At 33.6% G+C, this 24,721-nt stretch overlaps 1 protein-coding gene across 1 annotated transcript; it reads left to right on the forward strand.

Moving 5' to 3' along the window:
• The first annotated feature begins 18,226 nt into the window (after positions 1-18,226).
• On the forward strand, positions 18,227-19,006 carry LOC111884544 (histone H2A.1). Its single transcript, XM_023880860.3, has 2 exons — positions 18,227-18,504; positions 18,643-19,006. Exons 1-2 carry the CDS (start codon positions 18,298-18,300, stop codon positions 18,886-18,888), a joined length of 453 nt encoding a protein of 150 aa, XP_023736628.1. The 5' UTR covers positions 18,227-18,297; the 3' UTR covers positions 18,889-19,006.
• Positions 19,007-24,721: the final 5,715 nt, after the last annotated feature.

Here is a 24,721-nt window from a genome sequence, read left to right on the forward strand (position 1 = left end):
ACAAATTCCACAATATTATTCTTTAAAAATGAGTACTCTAATTTTCAAATAAGCATAAATTAAAATTTTAAAATGACCGTGAATTTGGGGATGTCACAGTTGTACCATCTACACGGACCACAAGAGCTTGAGGTATCTGATGGATCAGCCGAATCTAAACATGAGAAAATGTCGTTGGTTAGATGTGGTGAAGGATTATGATTGTGAGATTCTTTATCACCCAGGAAAGGCCAATGTGGTGGCCGATGCACTCAGTCGCAAGGCGGTCGCGACTCCAATCAGAGATATATGTTTGAGGATAACCTTGATTACTCCATTGTCGGAGCGGATTTGTGAGGCTCAGGCAGAGGCTATGAAGGAAGAACACTGGAATAGTGAGCGCATTGTGGGTCAGGTGGCTTCCTTCGATTATGATAGTCGTGGATTGTTGACTCTACATCGGCGAGTATGGTTACCTTATTGGGGAGGTGTGCACCAGGTTCTTATGGAGGAGTCCCATAAGTCAAGGTTCTCCATTCATCCTGGGGCGACGAAGATGTATAAGGATCTTCGTCCTGACTATTGGTGGCCCTGCATGAAGCGGGATGTAGCATGGTATGTTGAGCGATGCCTAACTTGCAGGAAATTTAAGACCGAGCACCAGCATCCTCATGAAAAGATGTAGTCGTTGGAGATTCCTGTATAGAAATGGGAAGACATCACTATGGACTTTATCACGAAGCTTCCCAGGACTGCGCGCGACGTGGATTCTATTTGGGTCATCATGGATCATTTGACCAAGAGCGCATATTTCATTCCGATCCAGGAGAGTATTTCTGCTGAGAAGTTGGCCGAGATTTATGTCCGGGAGGTAGTGGTACGTCATGGTGTTTCGGTATCAGTGGTTTCAGACAGGGATGTTCATTTTACTTCCATATTCTGGAAGTAGTTTCATGACGAGATGGGCACTCATCTCTTTTTTAGTACAACATTTCATCGGCAGACCGATGGTCAAAGTGAGCAGACTATTCAGACCCTTGAGGATATGTTGCGTGCGTGTGTGTTGGATTTTGGTGGAAGTTGGGATATGTATCTTCCTTTAGTGTGATTTTTGTATAAAAATAGTTATCATGCCAGCATCGATCGACCTCCTTTTGAGATGCTATACGGGAGGAAATGCAGGACCCCGATTTATTGGGGTGAGGTCGGTCAGCAAGTTATGGGGAATACCGAGGTGGTGCTCAAGACCACTGAGCTGATTCAGTAGGTTCAGATCAGGCTCCAGACAACTCAAAGTCGACAGAAGAGCTATGTCGATAAGCGCCGGTCAGACTTGGAGTTCCAGGTGGGAGATATGGTTCTCCTGAAGGTGTCACCTTAGAAAGGTGTCATCCAGTTCAGGAAGAGGGGCAAGTTGGTCCCCAAGTATATTCGTCCCTTCATGGTTTTCGTCGGGATGGGCCGGGTTGTGTATCGTTTAGATCTTCCAGTTGAGATCAGTCAAATTCATAGCATATTTCATGTCTCTCAGCTACGGAAATGTTTAGTGGATGATTCTGCAGTTGTACATTTTGAGTATATCCAGGTGGATGATCGCCTGAATTATATTGAGAGACCGATGGCAATTTTAGATCGAAAGACGAAAACCTTGAGGAACAAGGTTGTGGAGCTGGTGAAGATGCAGTGGTTGCACCGTAAAGAGTCAGAGTGGACTTGTGAAGCCGAGGATGAGATGAGAGAGCACTATCCACAGTTTTTCGAGACGGCGGACTTCGAGGACGATGTCTGATTCAAGTGAGGGAGAATTGTAACGTTCGATAATTTCTAAGGTATTTATTTTAATTTAGGTTTATTTAATTGTTATGAGTTGGGGTTTGAATCATTGGATCTTTTCTTATTGGGATTAAGGTGTGCAGTACGCGGGACGTACCACCCTATGTACGTTGGGTGTACTGATGTGGAATGATTGCGGGTGCCATGCACGTACGCGCTGCGTACAAAGGAGTACGTGTAACATACGTGTCCAGTCCCCAAAACCCTAATATTTAGGATTTGAACACTATTTAAAGAACATTATGACCTAAGGATATTCTTTATCAGCCTCCCTTTTGTCCCTAAATAGCCTCCACGAAACCTTAACCCCATTGTTGAGTGTTATTGAGCTTGGAAGGTCTTTTGAGTACATTTTGGTGTGTTTGTCCCATTTACAAGTAAGATAAGGTTGGAGCAAGGTGGTGGTTCAAGGATAAGCTTGTAGATCCGGATTATCTACTCCATTTCTAGCTTGTGCAACGTATAAAGTCTTGATCTTGATCTTTAAAATCCTAGATCTCCATGTTGTAGCTTTTGGACCCTTATTGGTCCCATAGATGAGCTCTTGTGGATTATTTTCGTTTCTAGAGCTTAGAGTTGCTACTCTTGTTGGATTATGTGTCTAAGCCATAACTATATTTGGTGTGTACTTGATTTGATTATGAGCATGGTCCTTTTGGGTTGCTTTCACTCATGCAACTTGATGGGATGATTAATGGAGAGAGAGAGAGAGGGAGTAGGATTTATTATATGAATAATAAATCGGTACTCATAATGATTTTATTAATATATTATAAGTTTAATATATTATTTGGAAATCATATTATTAATTGGTAATTAATCAGAAATTAATCTAGTATTAATTTTCGGATTAAAGGAACTGATTAATGATGGAGGGGCTGTTTTGCAAATCATTGATAGTTGTGAAACTGGGCTTAGGACTCCTTGTAAGTGGAGTGGACGAAATTTATGGTTTACCCCATAAGATTTCATCCAAGGGCTTGCCAAGAAGGTCCATGGGTTGCTTTGGGCTTAAGTTAGGAACTAGGGTTTCCATATTCAAGTCCAGCTTAAAGGGTAAGCAACCTAGCCTTATATAAACCCTCTAAACCATAAGGAAATCGTCCCTAATTTTTTAGGAGTTGCCTTAGACGGTTTTCTTCTCTCATTTCTCATACTTGTCGTGTTCAATGTTTGTGACTCCATTATAGGTGCAACACTTGGGGCTCTAAGCTTTCAATAGTCAATGATATCCAAGGATTGTCCTTGTTATTACAACATAGCAAGTGAGGTAATCATCAAACCCTAATATATATGTGGATTTCGAAATTATATATACTAGATCTAGGGTTTTGCTTTGGATAGTTAATTTTCATGTATAACTTGAGAAAAACCTAAGTCTAAAGCATTAGGGTTGCATGTGCACCATAGGAATCTTGTAATGCTTAAAACCCTTCAACTATTTGTGTTCTTTGAGTCCTAGAGTCATAAAGTTGACACCTTGGAAGCTTTAATCCAACCATGTTTGAGTAATGGCCATTTTTATGGAAGTAGAATGTTATATTTCGAGTTTGGGCACATTTGGGGCATGCAAAGCCACCAAGTTGTCGACTTTATGGGTTAAGACGTTGCAAATGACTCATATCTATGATTGGGACTCTTGGACTTCAGTGGTTAAGAGCTTTTTGGAGAAATGACTTATTGAGTGAGTACGTTGGGCGTACAATCCATGCAGCGTGTACTCTTAGCGTACAACTGAGTACCCCCCACATACTCAGGCAATTAGGCTTGGTGTTGTTTAGGCCTCAGTTAGGGCCATTTTCTTGGACCTTGTTGCTTTGGGCCTTTTGGGCCATCTGGAATCAAGCTTTTAGATTAAGAAGTTTTAGTAGGCCTTAGGGCAAAGCCCATTTTGGGGTTTAGGCCCAATTTGGAAAATTAGGCCATGATTGTGTTGGGTTTTGAGCATTCTGACACTTCTAAGTGTACATGCAACCCTAAATACCTTGGATCTATGTTTTCTCTATTATACATGCAATTATGAACATCCAAGGTATTATCCTAATCTAGCATACAAAATAATGAATATAACAAGATAGAATACATACCTCTTTGATGCAGAATGTCTTCATGAAGCTTGAGTGTGTAGTGCCTCAAGTGTGACACCTCAAATGGTTCACACAACACCAAATACACTTGGAATAACTCGAGAGAAACTTGAACACTCCTAAAATCGGCTAGCCCTTTCTTATTATTCATAGTCGCCGATTTTTCCTAAAGAATATGATCTTATATAGTTGTTACAATTATGGTAAACCCTAATTGTCATGGCCTTCCATTTCCTTGGATCAATGGGTTCAAATACACCATGGAGCATCCATGAACCATCCTATGGGTTTTAGCCCAACTTGATTATCCATAGAGCATTAGCCCACTATACAAGTATGGATGATTTACACAATCAAACCATATATTTAATTAGTCTTCTTTTGATCACTTAATTAATTATAGATTAATTCTTGATCAATACTAATTAAATAATCCTATTAATATATTAGAACTTATAATATATTAATTAACCTTAAGTGTTATTTTTCTCATTATAGTCTATCCAAGTGCATGATGCCATGCAACCCAAATAGACCATGCCAGGTCGGGTCAAGTCTTACCGATTATAGTTATGGACTTAGACATTAATCCAACAGTCTCCCACTTGGATAAGTCTAAAACTATTATTGCAAGTATGACTTCAAGAACCGATTGGCAATCGTAGCTCTCAAAAGCTTCCGTCGAACTCTGACCTTGCCGATGAACTCTGACCTTTGTCAATGACTTGTCCATTAGATAAGTGATCATATATTCCTCCATTCTGGATATCGTATGGACTGAGACATGGATTATCAATCATTCTCTTTGTCCATTTGTTGTTTCCCGATTTCTGATTCATGATGACTGACTGATTGAACAAATCAAATCACTCCTGGCTTGGCCAAGCACTCACATGTGTCATCATTAAATCATCGTGGGGCCCACAAATATCGCTTTTATCCCAAAGGTAAAAGGAATGGATAAAATTCGACTCATATGGCTTGTTCCGCTACTTGTTGAATCATACATAAAGGCACGTTTTATAAAATCGAGTTACCAATGCGTTTTCGTGCAATCAATGTACTATCAGCTCACAGTAACAACTCATATCTCTAGGTTTGAAGAATATAAGATATTATCATGATCACTCGTGATAAAATCCATGAAGTGATTCAAATAAGCGCAGGTTGAATCCAATACTCAGAACCTATGAGCACTCATGAGTGTTGTAGCACAACTTTGTCCACCAACTTGGACCTCTACAAGCCAACCCATGACAGTCTTGATTCATATCTACTTCCAACATATGACCGACTGTGGATGGTTTGAATAACTTAGTCATTCCAGAAGAATAACCTAGTTATTATGGAAGTCAAAACATGCAAAGTGAAACACAAGAATAAATGAATCTAATATGGTCTCAGAACTTATGAATATAAATAAAAACACCTTTTATTTATCACCATATGATTGCACATTATTCATTGTATACTGTTTCCGCTATCAACTTTATTCTTGAATTTAAAACAATAGTTGTCCCATGCTCCAAGCATGTACGCTATGTTTTCTAAACACTAGTCATGCCATACACCAAGTATGCATACTATGTTTGTCTATGACCCTTACTTTGTGAAATAAACCAATTGACTAAACTTTCAATGATTCTAAATTCACACTCCCGAATTCTTATGGCAAATGCAGGAATTCCAAATTCATGCCATTTTACCTAAATCTGTTAGATTCTCAACTTATAAGCAATGATTCTCTTGTAATGATTATGTATAAAGTCACAAAGATCTGACAACAAACATTACAAAGCATTCCAAAGGAGATCAACTCCTTAGAAACATCCTTCTTGCATTAAGTTTCCTAATCTTATACAGACTTATTGAACAACTTCCACCAATGGGATCATTTCCATATTCCCTTTTTGACTATCACTTCTGAACAAGAGTTGCCTCTTTTCAGAATATGTCAATATGGTCCTTCCAACAATTAACACTATACTTCCAACTGTCCCTGAGCAACCAATCTTTGGTAAACCTTAGATTGTCCTCGACAATTGCTTAATCCTTTTAGTCATATCCAATTCTAGACCTTTTCCCTTCTTAATGCCCCAGGCATTTGGAAAGTTTTAGAAAGGATGAATATAGCACATGTAACCGATCCTATATCTGAAGCATATGGAACACGATTCATGATGTCTCACATAAAGACTAAACCAGTCTTTTGCTATAATATTTCCATTTCTATTTGCCAAGTTCTCATAATTCAAATTATGAAAAGGGATGTCGTAATCATAATCGAATTTTAGAACGCAAATAATGAACCCATATATAGAATTTCCTTATGTTGAGCCATTCTAACATGAAATTCACACACACACACACACACACACACATATATATATATATATATATATATATATATATATATATATATATATATATATATATATATCCTTGACTAAGTTTGATTAAAATCTCAATCTAAGCTTTTAGAATTGAAATGAAGTATAATTTCCTCTCCCTTAATTATAGCAAAACAACTTTTTTCAACCCCTGCAGCCTCATGGATTGAAACTTTTGTTTTCTATAGTTAGCATTGCTAACTTGCAATAATTATCATAATTATCATGCTCCCACTAACATGATGATTATTAGAATAACACTTATACTCCCACTAGCTTTGACATGTACTCAGAAATCAGATGGACTTCTAGAAATCAATACTTTATTGGCTTTCTTACAAAAGTTCAGATTTCTGATACTAGATTGCTTTGATAAAACTTTATCAAAATCATACACCTTGCCTTAGATAGCTCACAGGTGTGTCTAAACAGTTATGAAGAGGGATGTCGTAATCATAATGTTTAGACCTTTTGTCATTCCCACAATTTCTATCTACTCAAAATCTACTTAGTGAAAGAGTTTCCTTACCATCATTTTCATGAATCGAAGAGAAACCTTATGACACTTAGATTTTATGGTGTAAGTGTTCCTATCCATGTGAATTTGTCAACACCATAATCACAGGACTAGGTTAGTGACAAATCCTAACTCATATGGATTGAACTTGTGTAATCTTAACTTCTTGCCACCTGACAGCTCAAGGGCCTGCCATTGCTTCCAAGTAGCTATGCAAACAATTGAGAACATGTAGAACTCAAATGTATAGCCAACTTAACTGGAATGGGCACAGAAATGTCAACACGATAGGTTATAAACCTCTAGTTGTGCGCTAGTGATGAAATACAGGTTTTTATTCTTGATTACTTCTTGAAACCCTTTCAGGATCTTTTAGACTCCCACTGTCCTCTTGATATATAAGACTATCTTGCCAAATATTCAAGAGATAGTGCAGATTCTTTATCAAGACAAACACTTCATACAATTGGCCTCAGTTGGTCTTTGTTTTATCCAAAACATCACAACTTACCAATTTCAAATGTACAAGAGTAGGACACTTTTACTATTACATTTGACAAGTGTTTTAAACCTTTCTTTAAGATATGTCACTCAACTTACAGTCTTGGAGTATGACTCTAAGACTTGTTTTGGAACGAAGTATGCCTCATCTTCTTGATTTAACCATTCCAACAATTCAAGATTCCTCTTCTTAGCTATCAGAATGCACTTAGAGGATGAATTGTGATAAGGTCTCAAAATCAGTAAGATGATCTTAAAACATGATACTAAAGTACTCTCCCATCTTTTCAGATTTGAGAAACTTTTATCCTTCTGCCTAATTTGATTCTTCTTATTCGTTCTGTCATACATTGAAACTTTTCCAATGTCTTAGAATTGTAAGTATAATCATATTTACTGAACCTTAGTAAATCATGACGAATAGTCTTATCCATCTTTTGTGGTGGACTTTGACAAGTGCACACGAAAGTTTACTTGATCCCTTAGTCCTTCTCTTGAGTCACATATACATGTGACCACGGAACTAGTCTTAATTTTCCAAAGTTGAAAATTCTCATACATCACACTCAACACCTTGTATGATTCCAAGTTTCGGTCCAATTGAAACTTGGGTGATGAGAATATTTCCTTATTTGGTAAATTTAGACATTACCACAAATGAAAGAATCAAATTCATATTTCCACTCTTGCTCTTAACGATATCTTATAAGCAACAAATATTTTCACAAATGCCATTGTAAGGATATTTTAAAATAAATAAAATCAAAAAATTTCCTTTTATTTTAAAACTTTGCGGAAAAAACTATCCTTATAGTGCAAAAGCACATGAAAACTTTGTTGTTATCTATTCCCCAACAATATATCATAACTCCTAAGAAGTAGCTCAAGAATCCGATCTTCAAACTATGCGATATAAATCCATCTACGCGATCAGATTCAGCATATTCTTTAAGTTTCTTCACTTTTCTTTGATTCTTAAAATGTCAACATGTGACCCAGTCACATCATGTAATAAGAATCTCCAAGTAGGAACTTAATAGAGTTAGACAATGGATTTTACCTGAAGTAGAGTCAAACTTATTGACTTTAACACCCTTAGGTAAATTTGACAGCTTCGCAACCAATGCCCTTTCCTTTTTGGCAATAGAACCATATGGATCCTTTGGGAATGGTACATGGGATAATCTCAGACTTAGCCTTTCTCTTTACCATTTGGTCAACCAAGTTGACTATGGCTGATCCCTTTCAATTGGCTGATCCCAAAAGGAGGCCAAATGATGCCCTAACTTCTTCATTTGACTTGGAAAAATGCATAGAACTTTGTTCTCTACCATTTAAGACCTTAAAACACAAAAGGAAGGGGCAAGTAGGAGTTTACGGCCATAAACTCCATGTTTACTGCCGTAAACTCCCAAAAATGGTCCATTTGAGGCCTTAAACCCTTCATATGCCCTAGATTTAAACCTAGCCTAATTCCATGAGTGATATAAGACCTTGAAACATCCAAGAGCACACCACCCATGAGTTTACGGCCGTAAACTCATGGTGATAGGGTCTTAGGGCCGTAAACTCTATAAAGAGTTTACTCTTGAAGAGTAAACTCCCTATCTAGGCCATACACTCCCTTATTTGCAACCCAATAGCCTCCTAGCACTTGACCAAAGTGTTTTCCGCTCATTAGGATGCGTATATGTGTTTAATTAGTATTATAATTGCTAATTGTATGTAAACATATGTCATCATATGTTAATAGGTCACTAAGTGTGTTCAAGTCTTCACTTGACACCGAGCATCCAACCGGCACTCCATCCGATCCACTTACAACAGGTGAGTTCATACCACTGAATTAACCTTTTAAATGTTTTTACATGATTTTATGGGGGGAATACAAGTTAAAACATGCTAGTTATCATATCAATCATATGTGATTAATAACCCGCATGCACAAGTATTTATTATACTTTCAGCTATTTTACCAAGTATAATACTAAAGAAGGTTTTTCCAAAACGTCTTTACTTGTTTAAATATTTTCTCAAATTATCTCTCGTGCTGTATGTCTTACTTCTAAACCAGTTACAACAGTGTTTTAAACAAATGTTTTATTTACTTATATTGTGTTATCAAATTATATTCAAAACGTGTTTATGAACGGTTTTCAAAGCTTGTTTTTACATAACTATATCAAGTCGTAAATTCTTATTTTTAAAAGGTTTTACCAAAGTTTTCTTCTATACTTCTATACTTATGTTTCGTTAAATGCATGCCTGTACTTGTATAGTTATATAAATAACGTTTAAAAGACTTAGGAAGGCTAGTTCGCCCTATTTCTTTTTCCTCGTTGGGATGTGGTCTGGTGGGTATCGGATATCCGTCCGAAGGTCGTTTAAACATTAATTATATATCATGTATACACGTATAGACATAAAGGTTTACATCGGCCAGTTCATTTCCCTTGGGTAGCAAGGGCATCCTTCCATTCATCATTCATAGATCAGAGACACTAGTAACTATTATAGGAATAGTTAGGAGGTTCTATTCACTCTTTATAGTACGAGGATTCCACAGGAGTCAGTTCATACACGAGTCTATATCATTTCTCCAACGCCTCTAATAGAATTCAGAATACGAGATGCATCTTCAAGACACGGATCTCCCCGTCGTCGAGTTGGTAACCAGAGTCTCCTGTAAGGAGACCGGGAATTGTGTGTATAAATCTATACGGGACTGACACTCCCGCACCCTGACTGCTAGCTACAGTCCACGGCCTACCAAGCCAAGGGGTGACAAATGTCATATGTATTCTGACGCTTGCAGGGCGTCAAGTACTCTAGTGTCAATCAGTATGGTTACGAGTATCTCCATGTTTACCTTATAATTCATGGCCTTAAGGTAAAGAGAATCTAACACTGTATTCTTGAAACAACCCACTTAGGATCTTCCCTTTGTTTTAGACCTTGCTAGTTGTATCTTTCATTTGATACTGTCTGGGGTCTGTGTTTCTTGGTTTTAGACCTTGCTAGTTGTATCTTTCATTTGATACTGTCTGGGGTCTGTGTTTCTTGGTTTTAGACCTTGCTAGTTGTATCTTTCATTTGATACTGTCTGGGGTCTGTGTTTCTTTGTTTTAGACCTTGCTAGCTGTATCGTACACTTGATACCGTCTGGGGTCTGTGTTTCCTTTTGTTAGACTGAGCTAGGCGTATCATTCATTCGATACTCTCCTGGATTCTATGATTTCTTTTGCCATAGTCAACAGTATTTTATGTTGAGGCATATGTTATTTTCCCTAATGTTTTTACTAGTGATATTCTCTTACTTTCTTTAAAGTCAAGTACCGTATTTTGGTAATGATAGTATTTCAGGGAAAGCTTCTCTTTAAAACATAACACTGTCAAGTCTTGGTAGAGGACTGCTTTTAATTAGAAAATATAGGATTTTTTGGAAAGGGCACTAATACACCGTAGATTCTAAACTACTACTTTTCATAAAGTTATTTTGAATCAAATACTTACTTACACAAATGACACTAAATACTTATGAACTCACCATCATTTATAAAAATGTTGATACTCGCTTTCAAAATAACTTGTATTCTTAGGTCAGCAGTAGACAGGTGCATCCCAGGAGCTTTTGTGGAGACAACCTAGTACCAAGTTGCACCTATATTATTACTTGTATTACTTTGATGTTGCTATGAATTGTAACTTATGTAAAACTGTTACTATTAATGCAATGGTTGTTCTACTTTGATTACTATACTGCATATGTTGTGATACTTGACATGACGTCATCCACCCCAGAACGTTTCTGTCATTCTGGTTTTGGGGTGTGACAAATTGTATGTGTATAGCGGGCGAGGACTAGTGACAAGCGAGGCATGAGAATAACATATTTGTATATCGAGTGAGGCTCGATGTCGGGCGGGGGCCTAGTGTATGATTTATTATGTATGGTATGGGGTAGTTTAGGGAACTCACTAAGCTTTGTGTTTACAGTTTTGAGTTTATGTTTCAGGTACTTCCAGTGGCAAGGGGAAGAGCTCAAGGTGACTGCATTGCTCACACCATATGGATTCTGTTTATGGGACACTCTTCGATTTTTCCTGATATTTGACATACTTATTTTATTTGGGTTGTATGAACTATGATTTGAAATATTGTTTTCACTTGAATGAAAAATGAAATTTTTGGGTCATATTTGGAATGTTACATGTGGGCTCATGGGTAATCCAGTCTATTAGCAGTGACCCAATATGCATGTTGTTATATGTTTGTGTGGGGGTATTTTGGGGGAACTCACTAAGATTTGGCTTACAATTTCAATTTATTGTTTCAGGCACTTCATATGATTGTGGCAAGGCGAATGCGTGATCGTACACATCCTTCGATGACATGTTTTTGGAGATTTCATGATACATTGATCATGGGATATTTGTATTTGATACTTGGTATTGATATAGGTTTTGTTTGAAAGTAATGATTTCTCTTAGTTTAAAAATGAAAATTTTTATCGTGATTTTGTAATGTTACAATAACAACACATGTTCCTTCTTCACAGCTAAATACATTCATTGCGATTAAAAAGACTTCAAACATTTTAGGCTATGTTTGGCGGACTAGCTGAAAAGCTAGCTGTTAAATAAAAAGCTAGCTGATAGCTGAAAAGCTAGCAGCTAGCTGATAAAAAATAATGTTTGGTAAAACTAGCTGAAAAGCTAGCTGAAATATATAAAATTACACAAAAGGACATGTAAGAATATGTGTTTCTATAATTAATTAAGGGGTGTATTTGGAAAATTTAAAAAAAACTCCTAAAAAGCTAGTCTAAGTAGCTTTTCAAAAAGCTAGCTTATCAGCTACTTTTTGGCTTACCAAACACGACAACATAAAAAAGCTCGAAAAATAAGCTTGCTTATTAGCTAGCTGTGGCGCACCAAACACAGCCTTAATCAAATAAATATGTTGTATACAAAAAGAAACTTCAAACATTTTACTCGACTCAAGGATACCATTAAATTAAAAAATTATATCAAAATATATTCTGACTTCGTACCAAGATATATTAGGTGTAAGTAACGTGACTTGCAATATTTTATAGTTTTTACTCGATCAAAAATACCATTGCCAATGCTGTCAACATAGATATGCCTGGTGCATTATAACAAACCAATAATACCATTAACAATACTGAAATATATGTTTGTACGGAGGAAGAGACTGCACACATTGTTGTTCTAAACAACCAAAAATACCATTACAAATGTTGATAACAAACGTATGTTTAGTGCAAGGTTTATAGAAATAAACATTCATATTGAAATTTATAACAATACATTATAAAATTCATTAAAGTTTTACAACCATAATTATTCATCAATGACATTGTAACATCCCAATTTTCAGTATAATTTTTTTATTTTTATTATAAAATTAAACATTGTTTTTCATAAAGTTATAATCAAAATAAAATCATTTGTTTGTAAATCATGATAAAAATAAGAGTTATAAAGAAAAGCATTGTGAAATCTTGAATCATAAAATTTTTATGTATGTTTGTATGGTCACGCCTTCACCTTCATACAATTTGAAGAAATACATGAAAAATATTTAATCCACAACTGTGAGCACAAAAATTAGTGAGTTTTCCAAAATATCACATATAACATAGAATAAACATTCATAACGAGTTTGTTTTCAACCCAATGGGTCTGTATCAACCTCAGGTTTGTATCAACCGAACCGGTGTGTCTCCAACGAACAGGTCCGTATCAACCATGAATTTGTACTGACTCAACGACACATGTAAACATACAAGCAACAAACAATTCCATTCTAGTTCGGCTATACACACAACCTAGCCACAAAAACTATGCCATAAGCAATTCAGTGAGAAATTTCACCTTGAAGATAAACTAGATAATCACCACAACACACAAAAAATGTAAACATCAATCTCACAAACCACCTAACACTAAATAAAGGTTAAATATCAGCCCATGACCTAAACCCTAAAGTTTGACCCAAGGTTAAACTTAGTAAAAAAGTCAAAAGTCAACTCCCGGTCAACCAGGCGTGTTGTGCCATTTCCTGGCCACCCCGCAATCACTACACTACAAAATAGTCAGGTATTTCTCACTAAAAAGGCGCACATCAGAAAAACCAGAAGGTGTGCCGCGGCCCTAAAATACATGTTGTGTATTCTCTGTTTCAGCAACCCCAAAATGACTTAATCCATTAAGTCCAAGCTTCCAAATTTCATATATGAACCCAAATGATGTCTTAATGGACAATGTTTCCAAATTTATCCATTCAAACACTCCAAGCTAACTATATATAAAAAACCCTAGTTTCCTAAAAGTCCAAGATCTCATTTTCTTCATGTATGGAGTAAAGAGAGCTCTTGCATGCATTCTCTACTCCATCCCAATATCATATCTGAAGTAAAATATAACATAAAGATCATAGAGTTGTCCAGACTCCATAGGTCAAACCATTAAAGGGACCAAAACATCAAAATGATGTACTTAAACTCCAAATATTCTTACATCCAAAGACAAAAACTCAATAAAGCACGAAACCTTGTGACTTACAAGGGTCCATAAGTGTAGAAATGACATAGATCCACAAGATTCAAGCTTCCATGCACAACCTTTCTTGATTTCAACACCAAAATAAGCACCAAAAATGGTCTAAGGGGGAAGAATGAGCTCACAACACTCGAATGAGGCTAAGGTTTCTCTCAATGGTTGTTATAAGACTAAGGGAGACTGAGATGTAATGCCCATGTTTGTATACTAAGTACACCCCAAAAAATACATTTATCATTTAAAAGTTTACAACAGTTTCGGTGTACATTAGCACTTAAGAAGACAAGTAGTAATCACAAAGATAGTATTGGCCTCAAGTACAAGATCGAGTCTAGCGTCACAATATATTATCTGCAAAATAAATCATCATAGCAACATAAGCCTCACGTCTTAGTGAATAACAGTTACAATACCATAATCATATAAATTATATATAGTAATCAGTTAATCATCACAAATATGTAACTGATGGGCTTTATAGATTACAATAACTATCAGTTTGCAGAATTTCACTTAACAATTAAAGGCACATGCAACCTAAAGAATCTATGTCTTTATCACTTTGAGTGTAACATGCTATGAACAACAACATAATTTGAACCCTAATAAAACCCTAGTATAATCAAATACATTAACTAGAGTTACATACATTTGATTTGTTGTAGTAAACAAATCACTTCAAACTCCTTATAGAAAACCTTGGAAAACAAACACCAAAAATATCGTGCCTCTAATGGCTCACACCGAAAACCCTAGAAACCATAGAATGTGGAAGAGAGGGAGAAGAGACTAAGAATTTTTGTTCATATGCTTCTTAGAAGGAGTCATACGAAATTTCTAGCCCAAGGGGTCTTTATATAGTTGTTGGATATCCCTAAGAAACCATAGATAATGAAAACCCATAAATAGGTAATTATCTAGTTTCCTAATTATCCATTTGAAGCATTCTAGATAACCATAACAAGGTATCAAAATCGTCCAAGCATGGAGGTTTCTAGAATCTCTCTCTTGTTCAACTAATGAATAATTATAAAGCAACCCTTGTACAATCAATTAACTCCAATTGATCCCAAATTAATTCCAAATTAATTATAATCAATTATTAATTAAATCTAGTTGATTTTTTATTAATTTATTAATCATATAAATTAACAAATCAATTATATAACAATTGATCTCATGATAATTTATTAATTACATAATAAATTAACCTATCAATTATCAATTTATAATTAATGTATTAATCACATAACATATTAACGAAATATTTATCTTTCTTTATCCTAATATCATTTATAGTTATTTCAAGTTACGAGGGCAACCCAAATGGAACTTTGCTAATAGTTAAAGATTATACTAATTTAGTTATCGGCTTAGCCACATAATCCAACAATAACAACTAAATTACAACAATTGGTGGTATTCTCATATCCTCTTATTAGCTATAATAATAATAATTAGTGTTTAAATAATGGTCTATTATTCATTAATGATATTTCTCTCTTTATCATAATCAATTTCTCACTCGAAATCAATTTTCAATCGTGATCTATCTCAATCACGACCAGCCTTTTATTCAATATCTCTATTTATCTCTCCCTCTATTTCGATATATATTTATCTCTCCATCTCTTTCTCATAATCTATCCCTCTCAATGTTAATAAACATCTCTAGTAAGATCTATCTCTCACAATGATAATTAATCTCTCAATCATGATCTATCTATCAATCGTAGTTAATTTATTAATTAAAATCTATTTATGATAATGATTTAATTCATAGTAATGATTAGTTTCTCAACAACAATAAATTATTTAAATCTCTATATAATTCATGTATCGTATATCACATATATCATATATATATATATATATATATATATATATATATATATATATATATCATGTATATTACAAATCTAATATAAAAAATTACTCATAACTAGTCTATCTTTGAATGTGATCCATCTCTCGATTATAATGTATCTCATCAAGAATCTATCTCATTTATAAGTTATCTTTCAATGTTGCTCTTTAATAGTTGTGAGGTTCCCAACCAACATCAACTTGGTTTTTAGGAACAACAAAATAACCTAACATTAGCAATCATATATAAGTAATACCATACAACATCCTTTGGTAATTAGGGGCAAATTCGTCCAGTGTGAGATCATCCTTCACACATTTCATATATACAAAATTTCTCTTATTCAATAACCATTGCATCAATCTTTAATGAAATGCAAATACCATTAGGTAACTAATGATGTAACAAATTTAAAGTGTACCGTTATCCCATAATTAAACATGTTTTGTACCAATTTTATAGCCCATAACATCCTCTACTATTGCATTGACAATTATCCTTGTCCTAAAAAGCAATTACTAACCATAGGGCTGAATGATGACTACCACAAGTTCACCAAAAGCTACATTACAAATCCAATATTAAACATCCTATGCATCTTCAACCCACATAGTACATCAAATACAATCCATAGTGGAAAACAAAAAGCAATTAGTATTCATACACATGTAAAGTTCTATCCAAGCAAAATTACATAATTGTGTCTTACTCAATACATAGCGGTTCAAATGACACCCTCTTAGTAGACCGATATCCTTCATGCTAAGCATTAAGTCGATATATTGTAAGGTTCAAAGTACTCCATGGATTATGGCAACGGGCCCCCTTGATAAAGTGTAGGTTAAAAGTCCAATACTTGTCTTTTCCCTATAAATAATCATGTATTATTCATAATTAGGGTTAAGAGTAAGGCAAAATGTAGCCGCCAAACATTTTGAGGTTTCTTATGTAGAGTTAGATTCTTTAGTCTATTGTGAAAGTGTAATTTATTCCTCATGTTTTGAATAAATCGAGTGATCATTCGACATATCTTCTTTATTGTGTGTGTTCTTATTTTCCGTATATTGTTCATCAAATCACAATTAGGGTTTTAATCTCAACAAAGTGGTATCAGAGTGGGTCTTTGAAGATCTATTGATTTTTAAAGTATCGGTTCTTGGTTTGATGATTTTCTGCATAAGTTATTGAAGATTATAGGTGTTTTGGTGTATTGAAATCAAAATTCTGTTCAAGCTACTGTTCATGAATATTTATGGTGTATTATATTGTCCATCGTGGTATTTTTCTGTTCATGATGGATCTGTTCATTTGCTTAATGCAAAAATCAATTGATTTTAGTCCTTTGTGTTTGACCCAATTGGATCTATTCGTATCATATTTTGATCTGACCCAAACTCTTGGTTGATTCACTGTTCATGGTCCACATGCTTATTGTTGATCCAGTTTTTATTCTTTGACCCAATTTGTCTTCTCATTCGTTGTACGATGATAACTAAAACGTTTTAACTAAAAATGATATTATTGTTATGATAAAATTTTTTTGTTTGATTAAAAAAAAAACACTTTGAAAAGAATTTGCAACACCTCCTTAATTTTATTATTTCGAAAAAAAACCATTCTATAAAGATGAAACATATTAATCTTTTTTGAGGATTTGGGTGAAGATTATTAAAAAAATGTAGTCACCAAAGAAAATCAATGCCACTCAGATCGTTGATCGTTTGGTTACAAATAGAGTAAATTACAGGAATGGTCCTTATGGTTTGGGTTAATTTGCGTGTTTAGTCCCTAACTTATTTTTTAAACTCGGAAGGTCCCTAATATTTATTTTTGTTACGCTTTTGGTCCCTGTTGTTTTTTTTCGTTACGTGCTTGGTCATTTTCTTACCTAAAAAGACTATTATTTAAATAGAAAAAAATAATGAGTAGATAATGTAAGGTGATGAGGGTTGGGTTAAATGCGTGTTTATTTAAATAAATTAAAAAATCAAAGGCAAAATAGTTTTTTTTAGGTAAGACAGGAACCAAGCGCGTAACAAAAACAAACGGTAGGAACCTTCCGAGTTAAAAAAATAAGTTAGGAACCAAATATGCAAATTACCCTAAACCATAGAGACCATTTGTGTAATTTACTCTTACAAATATATTTAAAAGCAGCTAAAATACCTCCAGTGTATGGTAAATAATATGAAAATCTTACAAGGAGTTGTGGCCTCGTGGATGATGTAACATCGAAAATTTAAATACAAAATCAGTTGAACCATGTTGATCACGGATGCCAGCATGTCATATCTCTGACCGTTGGATAAAAATCTCACAAATCCGCCTTCCAAATCCGGGGCTCATTTTTTTGGTTACGGATTGCCAGCATGGCATGCTTTTCAATCGTCAGATTAATTTAGATCTTACCACATTCAATTCAACCGAACACCACTATATATACTCTTCTTCCCTCTCTTGTTTTATCATCGAGCTTTCAAATTCAAAATCACACACATAAATTCAATCTCTCTATTACTATTCCAATTCTGATATCATGGAGTCCGGGAAGACAACAAAGGGTGCGGGAGGAAGGAAAGGCGCCGGAGAGAGGAAGAAATCGGTGACAAAGTCTGTTAAGGCCGGGCTTCAGTTTCCCGTCGGTAGAATCTCAAGGTTTTTGAAAAGAGGCCGATACGCTAAACGAACTGGATCTGGTGCGCCGATCTATCTTGCTGCTGTTCTTGAGTACCTCGCTGCTGAGGTTAGTATTCAAGTTCTTTTTTTTTTTTTTTTTTTTTTTTTTTTTTTTTTATATTTTAAAGTTTTGATTTTGTTTTATTAATTTTTTTCATAGTTGTTGAAATTAGCGATTGATTTGTTTTGCAAAATTGAAATCTAGGTTTTGGAGTTGGCTGGAAATGCAGCAAGAGATAACAAGAAGACGAGAATTAACCCTAGACATGTGCTATTGGCTGTGAGGAACGATGAAGAATTGGGAAAATTGCTTGCTGGTGTGACGATTGCTAGTGGAGGTGTTCTACCAAACATCAATCCAGTTTTGTTGCCCAAGAAATCTGCAGCTGTCGATGCTGAGAAGACGCCTAAATCTCCCAAAAAAGCCGCAAAATCCCCCAAAAAGGCATAGAATTTTGCATCCGGACTGGTGATTCTTGGACAAGTTGTATGAAATTAGCGTAGGTCAAATGTTAACAAAACTCCCCGTTTTGTAATATCATTATGAAATGAAATTTTTTGCATCTTAATTGCCCTTTTTTAATGTTTTCGTGGTGTCTTGATTTGCCCTTTGATTATTTCTTGTCATAGGTTTTTATTAAAAAGAAAAGTTTGAAAATGTTCGTGTTTATTCTTTAAATTAAATTCATTAAGATTTTTGTTAGTGCCTCCCTCTATGACATCTTTCTATCGAGTTCCAAAGTTCATTAATTTATTTCTAGAAGACAATCTCAAGTTTATTAATTCATTACTTTTTGTTAGTACCTCTTTTGGGTACTTTTGGGTATTATATGGGTTCCAAAAATTGGAGAAGCAACACTAAAGTTGTTTGTGCAAGGTGTGTTTTAGTTTTAGGATTGAGGGTATATCCGTCATTTTGACTATGTTAGGTTTTATACAGTTCTATGTTTTTTAATTTTTTTGGCAATTAAGGGTATATCGGTCATTTTGATTATTTTCAGATTTTATGTAGTTTTATCTTCTTCCTTTTTTTGCAGCTGAAGTTATCTCAATTCCTATAGTTGATGATAATGACTCATTGTTGGATGTACACTCTCGAAGGTAAAAATATTAATATTTATTGGTATTTTTTTTTGAGTTTAAAAATTGTTTTTATCGAATTAATTTAGTATTTTTTTACAGTGATATTATTGATTTGGCAAAAGATAAACTTTAGGGAAAATGACTTATATGGGTAACTATGTTTCAAAATTGTTCAAAAAATACCATTCAAGTTTGGTGCGTTCAAAAGACACCATCCAACTAAAGCATTTGTACAAAAAACACCAACGAAGTACATTCTTTGTTCAAATTTGATTTTGTGTAACCGACAATTACCGGTAAAAAATAAGTAAAGGAAAAAAAACAAGAGGAAATGACTTAAAGGGGTAACTATGTTTCAAAATCGTTCAAAAAACACCATCCAAGTTTGGTATGTTCAAAAAACACCAATAAACTATATGTTTTGTTCAAATATTACCCACCAGTAACTGGCCCTTACAGGTTAAATGATGACTTGACTTAACTATTATGACATGGCGTAATAATTATTGACAAAACAATAAATGATATATTCCTTCTTTAAAAATCGATTTAGGGTTTCTTAATAAACGAATGACTTCATATTCTCCTATGATTGCTCTTCTTCTTCTAAAGTGATGATCTCAAATTCAAGTCCAAAACCCTAGTACTTGACTTAAGACAAAAAGGGCTCCTTTACCCATGTCTCAATAAGCCTCCCTTCGACTAATGCCCAAATCCGTAAAAAGCCTAAAAAGGCATCCAAGCCCAACTACAAGGCCTCTAAGGCCCAATATGGCCCAAGAACCCCAACATGACCTTAAGCCTAAAAAATGACCTGCTACAATTAGGTGGGACTGAGGCCTAAGTTAAACAAGTCCATGCACATGCCCAATATATGTTGAAGCCTCTACGATCTGGATTTCAAGCCAGTACGCTCGACATACTTCTAGCGTACGCCTATTGTACTCGGCTAGGGTCAAGAACCGTCAATCTTCTGAAGACCATAACTTCTTCATTCTAAGTTCGATTTCGTCATTCTTTATATCCATAGGAAGCAAACGAGAAGCTCTACACTTCTATAAACTCCCCCTTGCCTTACAAAATTTCAAACATAAACCTAAACCTCATAAAGGCTCGAATTGATACTTATTGATATGTCCTTGGGCTCCAACACAAACCGAACACTCGGTCCCCAAAACCTACATTATCCATCACCAAATGGGCATTACAAACACCACGACTTGTTACAAACAAATATAAATTCGAATACATCGTACACAAGTATCGGAACCATATCCCAGGAAACATGCAAAAGAAATGATATAAACAATAAAATAGCAAGGAAGGGACAAGAGACGTGCCTATCTATAGACCAGATAATAAATGAAGGACCAGTCAAGACTATAAACTCTTCTAACAACGAGCAACCTATTAGGCCTTAGATGCCTTGTAGTTGGGCTTGGATGCCTTTTTGGGCTTTTTATGGATTTGGGCCTTAGGGGGGAGGGAGGCCTATTGGAGCCCTTTTTGCCTTAAGTCAAGAATTAGGGTTTTGGACTTGAGTTTAAGATCATCACTTTAGAAGAAGAAGAGCAATCATAAGAGAAGATAATGTCATTCGTTCATGAAGAAACCCTAAATCGACTTTTAAAGGAAGAATATATCATTTATTGTTTTGTCAATAATTATTATACCATGTTATAATAGTTAAACCAAGTCCTCATTTGACCTGTAAGAGTCAGTTACCGGTGGGTAATATTTGAACAAAACATATAGTTTGTTGGTGTTTTGTGTACAAAAAGTTTACTTAGATGGTGTTTTTTGAACATACCAAACTTGGATGATGTTTTTTGAACGATTTTGAAACATAGTTTCCCATTTTAGTCATTTCCTATTGTTTTTTTTTTTCCTTTACCTATTTTTACCGGTAATTGCCGGTTACCATACGGTCAAATTTGAACAAAGAATGTACTTCGTTGATGTTTTTTGTACAAATGCTTTACTTGGATGGTGTTTTCTAGACACACCAAACTTCAATGTTATTTTTTGAACGATTTTGAAACATACTTACCTATATAAGTCATTTTCCCTAAACTTTAGGCATATTAACCTTGAAGAAATGACTATTCATCATGCAAGTACCATTCGATCATTTAACCTTATTTATTTAAATCTTGAGTCAATTAATGGAAACTTGAATGAAATTAAAATTGTAAATAACAAGAAATTGTTATTTATAAAACTAAACAATAATCCATTATGTTATAATGCTACATAAAAAATTAAACTAAAATTAAATACGGTGATCTCAGGCTTTGAATCATACAAAGATGCCATATGGGTCTACGCTTAGATTCTCTGCATAAAGTCACGAAAAGATTAGAAAAACCAGGTACATACATACTTGTACTCGCCTTTATATATATATATATATATATATATATATATATATATATATATATATATATATATATATATATATAATGGAAATTGTTTCTTATGAATAGTGAATTTTTATAATTTTTGTCTATATTAGTCCCTGGACTTTATGTTGTTTTTTGGCAGAATTGGTCCTTTTACTTTGGCAACTTTGGTTCTCATTTTTTAGCCATTTTGACACTTTTTGTGCGCACGGAACACTCTATCATAAATAATAATTTTTCTTGTGTTGACTTATGAATTGATAAATAATAATTTTTGGATATCTATGAAAATCTTCATGTGTGGTTTATTTTTCTATTATGTTTTTGGATTACAAGTTTTTATAGTTGGTTATTTATTAAGGGTTGTGTTGCTTTTTGAAACACACACATACATCACTACTAAATCACATGGTCTACATTACAAAATGTTACATTCTTGATGATATAATATATTCTTATTCTTAACATTTCCATTATAGTGTTCAATGAGGACCGTAGATAAGGGAAACGAAAACTGTGATGATTCCCAAAACCCGATAGATATAGAAAAAGGTATGTCGTTTATATGAGTATATATTTGCATTTATAATATATGACTATTTATCCAAATAATATATTTGTCGAAAATCGAAAAAGATACAATAGAAACTATTATGCACGAAAAAAGGAGAAAAACAAAATGAGAAGGATAGCTAACGGTGAAGGATGTAGTCAACCTACAACACTCACAAGTTGCACTACAATGGAGACAAACGAAACAAATATCAACGAAGATTCCTCTTTGAGTGTTATAAGTGCTGCTTAGAGGACGAGTACTTATAATAAAGAATATTATCAACGAAGAAAGGAACGAACTATGATGACAAAAAGAAGAGTATACGCCTTTCAGGAGGATCCGTATGATTTTGTTTACGAAAATATCCGTATGGAACATCGTATATTAAAGGCTCAAAATCCTTGTGTTTATTGTGGAGCAAAGCGACTACAATATGAATTCCGTACCTTTTGTTGCATGAGTGGGAAGACAAAACTGACACACTCCCCTATTCCCACAGAATTGCACCAACTCTTCACAAGGCAAGAGCAGCTAGAAGAAAGCTTCAGGTACAATACAAGGCGAATACCCGCGCGTTGCGCAGAAACACCTATATAGTTGAAGTCTTTACAAACATATGTTTTTTTTTTTTTTATAAAATATAACAATAACGTTATTGTTAAATTTGATATAATAATTTGTATACTAAATTGATATAATTTATATATTATTTTGAATTATATGATAATATATAAATCTATTATAACTGCATAATCTCAATCGTTTGTATGACTTCTGTTAGCGAGTTACTTATGAATACATTTAAATATAATATCTGGTTTAATGTTATTTATAGTTGTTGTTATTAATAATTAATTTTTAAAATTTATTTGCTTAATATTTTAATTTCTATCATCATAACTTGTTAAAATATCAAACATTGTTTTTTTTTTTTATTTTAAAGGTAACAATATAATTATTTATATAGATTTATTTTTAACTATTTTTTTTGTAAATTATTTTAAGCTACTTATTTGAAATTTTTTTCACGATTATAAAAATATCTTTAGGAAATATTTTAGTTAAATTGATATTACAATTTAGTTTTTGCATTCATCACTACAATTTATCACTTTTAACTATTACAAAATATTCTTTGGTTTTTTAAGTGGAACTGAAATTTATATTTAAGTTGACACTGTAATTTTATATTTAAATTAACAATTTAAGTATTTTGTTCAAACTGTTCAAAAGTTGTAGCTTTAAACTGATAATGGTTTACATATAACAACATTTTAAATCTATTAAATTAAGTATAATATGTTAAGACTTAAAGACATAAGTTTATAAGTATAAGTAAAGATATTATTTTAAAATTGAAATTTAGTTTATTTATGAATACACTTTAGGTTTGATATTTACTTAACCTTAATAACCAACTTATAATCATTATTAGAAAGACACTACAATTTATCATTTTTAACTATTTACAAAATATTTTTTGGGTTGTTTAAGTTAAACTAAAATTTATATTTAAGTTGACCCTATAATATTATATTTAAATTAATAATGTAAGTATATTATACAAATTGTTCCCAAAATTGTATCTTTAAAATGATAATAGTTACATCCAACAATATATTAAAACTAATAAATTAACTATAATATGTTAAAAGTTAAAAAACATAACTTTATAAGTAGAAGTAAATATATTATTTTAATATTAAAATTTAATTTATAGATGATTACACTTTAGGTTTGATATTTATTTAACCTTATTAACCAACTTATATTTATTATTAGAAAAAATTGAAAAGTCAAGGAAGTTTCAAATGAATGTGGGGAAATGAAAAATACATGTGAGTTTCAAATGAATGTGGTGAAAGGAAAAATGCATCATTTATAAGTAGAACTAAATATATTATTTTAATAAAAAACATAATTTTATAAGTAGAAGTAAAAATATTATTTTAATATTGAAGTTTAGTTTATATATGATTACACTTTAGGTTTGATATTTATTTAACCTAATTACCAAATTATAATTATTATTATTATTATAAAGAAATTGAAAAGTCATGGGAGTTTCAAATGAATGTGGTGAAAGGAAAAAATAATCGGGGTTTCAAATGCATGAGATTCAAGAAAAAATGCTAGCTTTATAAGTATGTATGATAATGACGTATAACTCAAACTTTTCTTTCGCATCACTGGGTGTAAAGGTGGATAAAGAATTGGCCAATATGAATTCTGGAGTTTACACT

Source organism: Lactuca sativa, chromosome 9 (assembly GCF_002870075.4).
Source record: "Lactuca sativa cultivar Salinas chromosome 9, Lsat_Salinas_v11, whole genome shotgun sequence".
NCBI classification, from domain to species: domain Eukaryota; kingdom Viridiplantae; phylum Streptophyta; class Magnoliopsida; order Asterales; family Asteraceae; genus Lactuca; species Lactuca sativa.